The sequence below is a fragment of the Heterodontus francisci genome, chromosome 32 (assembly GCF_036365525.1).
Source record: "Heterodontus francisci isolate sHetFra1 chromosome 32, sHetFra1.hap1, whole genome shotgun sequence".
Lineage (NCBI taxonomy): Eukaryota > Metazoa > Chordata > Chondrichthyes > Heterodontiformes > Heterodontidae > Heterodontus > Heterodontus francisci.
The window spans coordinates 14,242,592-14,248,591 of record NC_090402.1 but is presented as its reverse complement, the minus strand read 5'-3'; the positions used below and the strand labels follow the sequence as shown (position 1 = coordinate 14,248,591).

Genomic DNA, 6,000 nt, shown 5'->3' with positions numbered 1-6,000 from the left:
TCTAGTACCTTCTCCTCATATATCTAACACCCACAAATGCATCTATGCTATTTGCTCCAACTACTTGTAGTAACACATTGTACATTCTTTCCAATTTCTGGGAAAAGAAGTTTTGCCTGACTTCCCTATTGGATTTATTAGTGATTATCATATTTATGACCTCTAGTTTTGGTTCCCCTGCAAGTGGAAACATTTTCTCTATCTATCCTATCAAACCCTTTCATTTTCATAAAGACACCCATCAGATCACCTTCTCTTTTATGGAGAAAAGAAACCTAGCCTGTTCAATATTCCATAACAGTTAGTTCTGGTAGCATCCTTGTGAATCTTTTTTTTTGTTTGCACCTTATCCAGTGCCTCTATATCCCTTTTATTAAATGGAGACCAAAGCTGTTCACAGTACCCCAAATGTGGTCTAACCAAGATTCTATACAAATTTAACATGTCTTCCCTGCTTTTCAATTCTATCCCTCTGGAAATGAATCTCAGTGCCTTGTTTGCTGTTTTTATGGCCTTATTAACCTGCTTCATTACTTTTAGTAATTTGTGCATCAGTACTCCAGATCCCTTTGTTCCTCTGCCCCATTTAGTCTCTTAAGTTGTTATGATGTCTTCTGGTTCCCATAAGTTAGAAATAATCACACTTTAGACTTGGAAAGGCTGGAGTTCTTTGTTTAATCATTCAGCTTCCATGCTGCCTGGTATAGGACTGCCACAGGCTGGTATCCTGTTACATGTCTCATGATTCTCCAGTGCAGCCATGAATGTACCCACCCAGAACACTTACACATAACAATTAGTTCCTAGCACTTTGCAGATGGTATAACAATATATAACATCCCTCGTTCTTTAAAAACAATGTCCCTATATCAATATAATTGTCCCAATCATTAACTTTTTCTGAACTAAAGAAAATTATCATCAGAAAGTGCTGGAAATACTCAGCAGGTCAGGCAGCATCTGTGGAGAGAGAAGCAGAGCTAATGTTTTAGGTCTGTGACCTTTCGTCAGAGGAGTTCCTGGTTCTCTCCATGGCTTCGTGTAGATGGTCGTCACGATCTTTTCCATCTACACCATATATCTGGATATCATCTGCTATGCCAACTGCTCCTTTGTATGTCTCATCTACTTTCTGTTGGAACACATCCTGGCTCATTTTAAGGCCAAAAGGTAGACACAGGAATTTGTACCGTCCAAAGGGTATGTTCAAGATTCTGAGTCTAGCTTCACATTCCATTAGCCATTTTTGATATCAAGCTTGCTGAAAACTTTTGCCCCTGCCAGTGCTGATGTGATCTCTTCCAGTGTTCAAATATGGGAGTGATCCCTCTTTATTGCTTGGTTGAGATCTTTGGGATCTGGGCAAATTCTTAGCCGTCCATTTGGCTTCTCTCTCACCACGATGGAATTTCTCCAATCTGTAGGCTCTGTGACTCATTTTTCACCCTGTTCCTGATCTGAATGGTCGTGAGAATTTCTTTTCTCTGGGAACTGCTGCATTCAGACATTTCATGCAATTGTACAATTCCTATGTCTATCGTGTTCTCAAACCCATCGTCATCGTCCAGGGTATTGATGTTGTGGTTTCTTTCCCTACTCATTTGCCCTGTTACTCTGGCGACTTGTCTACCACCTTTTTCCTCGTTCTGCACATCTTTTCCCAGTAATTGCTCTTTCAGCAAGCCCTGCAGATTGTTCCATTTCCTCTGTCCATAAATTAATGTGGTCTTCTACAGCTCCTGCACATCTTCCTCTCCATTTGGTGTACATTCTTTCGTTGTTGTATCACTGCATCAACCCTGCTGCCTTTCTCTTGGCTTAACTGAAGGCTAGCTGTTTGGGTAGTGAGTGTCTTCAACTGTCTGCTCATGGCTTCATGTGCTCTGTCAGTGTCTACAGCCTGCGATATTGTGAACTTGACCTTTCCAGTTAGAGTTTTCTGTACTTCAGGATGTGCAGAACGCCAAATTAGCTGATCTATCAGTCTTTCAACTGTGTCTTTAAATTTACGGTTTCTGGCTACATTTTTCAATCTTGTTGCAAAATTGTCAATAAGCTCACCTAGTTCCTGTCTGAGGCTATGAAATTCATATTGGAATATCCAATGATTTGATTTTGGCTGGAGATGGGTGCTGAACCTTTCAAAAATGTTGTCTGGGTTTCTGTTGTCGTCTTCATTTAGCTCCCAGCTGTTAAATAAATTTAATCCTTTATCTCCTTCCCACAGAAGGATATAGCTGGCCCTCTCCTCATCACTAGTGCCTTTTAGGAAACTACTGAATGTCAATCTGCACTTTTGTTTAAACTTCTCAAATGTCTCGACGACATCATCAGCTTTCCAATTCATAATGGGCTGTAGCTGTGCATTCGTTCTGGTCCCAGCTGACATTTCATTTTTTCATTTTCACATGATTTACACAGGTTTTCTTTCTCTCTCTCTGGCATTAATTTGGGCCAATTTTTCCCAAAATATTTCAGCATCAAATTTGTTTAAAATGTTTAGGTTTACTCACAGACACACGCTGCCACCATATTATTTCTCCTGGTTCCCATAAGTTAGAAATAATCACACTTTAGACTTGGAAAGGCTGAAGTTCTTTGTTTAATCACTCAGCTTCCATACTGCCTGGTATTGGACTGCTGCAGGCTGGTGTCCTGTTACATCACATGACTCTCCAGTGCAGCCGTGAATGTGCCCCCCCGCTCCCGAACAGGTACACAGAATAATTAGTTCCTAGCACTTTGCAGGTGGTATGATATATAACAGTTGTGTCTCTCCTCTGCCTGCTTAGGATGCTTTGCACAAATTTTTATCCACAATTTTCTCATATCTACAAGACAAAACTGTATTGAGAGCAAAGGAAAATCAATATTAAATACATTCTGCATCCTTTGACTATTTCCACCACCCAAGCCTCCCTATGCTTACCTCCCCTTACTCCACATTCTTACATCCATCTTTCCCTTCACCGTCATTAAATTTATTTTCTTCATGATGCCTACCAACTTGTACACTTGAACTTAGCATGTCCCAGATCCTGACTACCCAACTTCCCCCTTCTCAGTCTTATGGTCTATCAAAACCATTCATGATTTTGAACACCTCTATCAAACCTCCCCTCAAGCTTCTCTGCTCCAAAAACATCACAATTTTCCCAGTCTTTATGTAAATAAAAATATTTACTTTCTATATATAAGTACAAATTTACTAAGTATTAATGCAAGTTGCTTATTCCTCTCTCTCTCTCTCTCTCTAAATGGTATTGCTGTTACTGCTGCTCCTGGACAGGGACTTGCTCCAGGTGATGGCTCTTGGCTCACCTTCATATTGATGTCATGACGCTGCGTCATGTTGAAGCCACCGCTGGTTCCCGTGACTCCTGGTGACCTCTGACTCCGGAAACTAATCTGGATGGTGACGTTGTTCAAAACATGGCGGTGGTGAGTGTGTTTGTTGTGCGGAGCTGGACATTACTGCTTTGGATTTTGTTGTCGACGTTGGTTCGGGGACGAATCCATCGCCTGATCCTGAAGGTAAAGGGTGTTGCTCGGAGAACTGGCGTTTGTGTTTATTCTTTCTGTCGCAATTAATCCACTGGTGTGGGAATGGCTTTTAATGACAGATTTAACGCGACATCTAGACAGTTCACCCTGGTTGGGAAGCTGATCTTTTGCTGGTTTATCTTTTTCTCCGAGGTGTGACAGTTGATCGGACTCACTTCCCCTCCTTTCAAAAAACGCCCTGTGGGAGACCTACCGCCTCTCATTAGAATAACTTCAATATCGAGTTCAGTAATTGGATCTGTTTTGATCGGTGTCACACTTTGGTTTTGTTTCTCCACCCCCAACCCCCTTCTGAAGGTGTTAATTCTTGCTGACCTACAGTTCAGTCGCACCTGTTGTAAGTCATCCTTTGTTACCTTGCCGCATGGTCATTCGCCATCTGTGAGCCAAAACAGCGAATGCCAGAGTAAGCCAAGTCTGTAAGACTATGCTGGCAACACAGCCAAGACGATGTTGTCCTGATACCTAAACATACACATTTACAGTAGGGATGACGTCAATATATGTATTAATGTATTTAAATGGGTTAAACTGACGACTTTTACTGAGTAAATTAAATCACAATGCCTTCAACATTGCAACACTCAAACATGGATTGTAAGGAGACCCACTAGGCATAATGAATTAAAAGCAAAATACTGCGGATGCTGGAAATCTGAAACAAAAACAAGAAATGCTGGAATCACTCAGCAGGTCTGGCAGCAACTGTGGAAAGAGAAGCAGAGTTAACGTTTCGAGTCAGTGACCCTTCTTCGGAACTGACAAATATTAGGAAAGTCACAGATTATAAGCAAGTGAGGTGGGGGTGGGGCAAGAGATAACAAAGGAGAAGGTGCAGATTGGACCAGGCCACATAGCTGACCAAAAGGTCACGGAGCAAAGGCAAACAATATGTTAATGGTGTGTTGAAAGACAAAGCATTAGTACAGATTAGGTGTGAATACACTGAATATTGAACAGCGGCAAGTGCAAACCTGAAAAAAAACCTGAAAAAAACATAATGAATTGTCGAGCTTATCACTCGGGTCCCTGCACGCATGCAATCTTGTTCTTTTTAGGTTGCGTGTCAAAGCTAATGTTTATTTGCAATATGATGAATTATTTTAAAAATAAAATTGCAAATATTTATCCAGATAAATAGGCACGATATTCATGAAAAAGAATTTAGCAAGTATTTTGATGGAAAAATAGTAAGCCACATCATTATGTCACTCCTATGTGATACCAGCGGGAAAATGTAACGCATTTTAGGTTTACAATTTCCAAAACAACTGATTTGCTAAGCATTTTATTAAGTCAGTGCTTGGTTCACAAAATAAACAAACAAAAACACTTAAGTTGCAGTGTTGTCTCCAGGATTTCAGTAAAATGTAATGATGGCTGTATACAGTTTTCACCCGGTTGGAGAGTGGTTAATTATTTCCCCTGAAATTAATGATAGAATACCAAAAAATTTGATCAACATCAACTGTACAGAACTCTCATCAGTGCAGGCATAGATTTTGTCCTACCAAACTTGGTTTTTGACTGGACGAAGCATCTTGAATTGCAAATTGCTAGTGTGCTGGTGGTTAAAGGTTTATAACTGTTTAGTGGGGGAGCAAATTTAAAATGGTGAACTAAGAATATCTCAGAAAAACAAGTCCTGCTTGTTTAAAGCAGAGATTGACAGATTTCTAAATACCAATGACATAAAGGTATATGGGGATAGTGTGGGAGAAAGGATTTGAAGTGGATGATCAGCCATGATTGTATTGAATGGTGGAGCAGGCTGAATGGCCTACTACTCCTGCTCCTATGTTCCCATGCTTGTACAACATCTTTAGCAGAGAAGAAATCCCATGGTGCTTAGTAGAGGCGTGAGAAAAAGATTAGATGAACAACGAAAAATCATAAGGAAGGGTGACTAAAAGTTAAGTCAAAGAGGTGGAGTTTAAAAGGAGTCTTAAAGGAGGAGAGAGAGGTGAGGAGCTGGAGGGCTTTAGGGGACCATATTTCAGAACATGAAATTTGGCAGCTTAAAGTGCAGCTGCTAGTGGTGTGATAAGGGAGGGGAGATGCACAAGATGCTGGAGTCGGAGGATTGAAATCACAAGTTGTAGAGGTAGAAGAGGTTAGAGATGGAGAGGGGTGAGGCTATGGAGGGATTGAAACACAATGAAAATAGTAAATTTGAGGAACTGGGAGTTTGGAAGACATGTAGATCAGTGAGAATGGGTGAGAAAGCCATACAAAACTAATACATGTAAAAAGTTGGGTTTCAAATGTTGACTTGTGTTATATTTACTTTGACAGCTGCACCCTCATTGTCTGTTTGCTACTCCTTGATGGGGGCTCATGGTTATCTGTCATCACTGGGTTTACATATACTTTAAGGGCGGAACTATAGTCATGGTCTGATTAGTCCTTTAATCTGTGTGTAAATGAAAGGCTGCA

At 40.6% G+C, this 6,000-nt stretch overlaps 1 protein-coding gene across 3 annotated transcripts in view; it reads left to right on the top strand.

Annotated features, from left to right (window-relative positions):
* The first annotated feature begins 3,392 nt into the window (after positions 1-3,392).
* The window catches only part of gpr107 (G protein-coupled receptor 107), a 115,318-nt gene continuing 112,710 nt past the window's right edge, over positions 3,393-6,000 (top strand). For all 3 annotated transcript variants that reach the window (XM_068012281.1, XM_068012280.1, XM_068012282.1), the window contains exon 1: positions 3,393-3,534. In XM_068012281.1, coding sequence (XP_067868382.1) covers positions 3,433-3,534 — 102 coding nt within the window. In that variant the 5' untranslated portion in view covers positions 3,393-3,432. The remainder of the gene's footprint in view (positions 3,535-6,000) is intronic.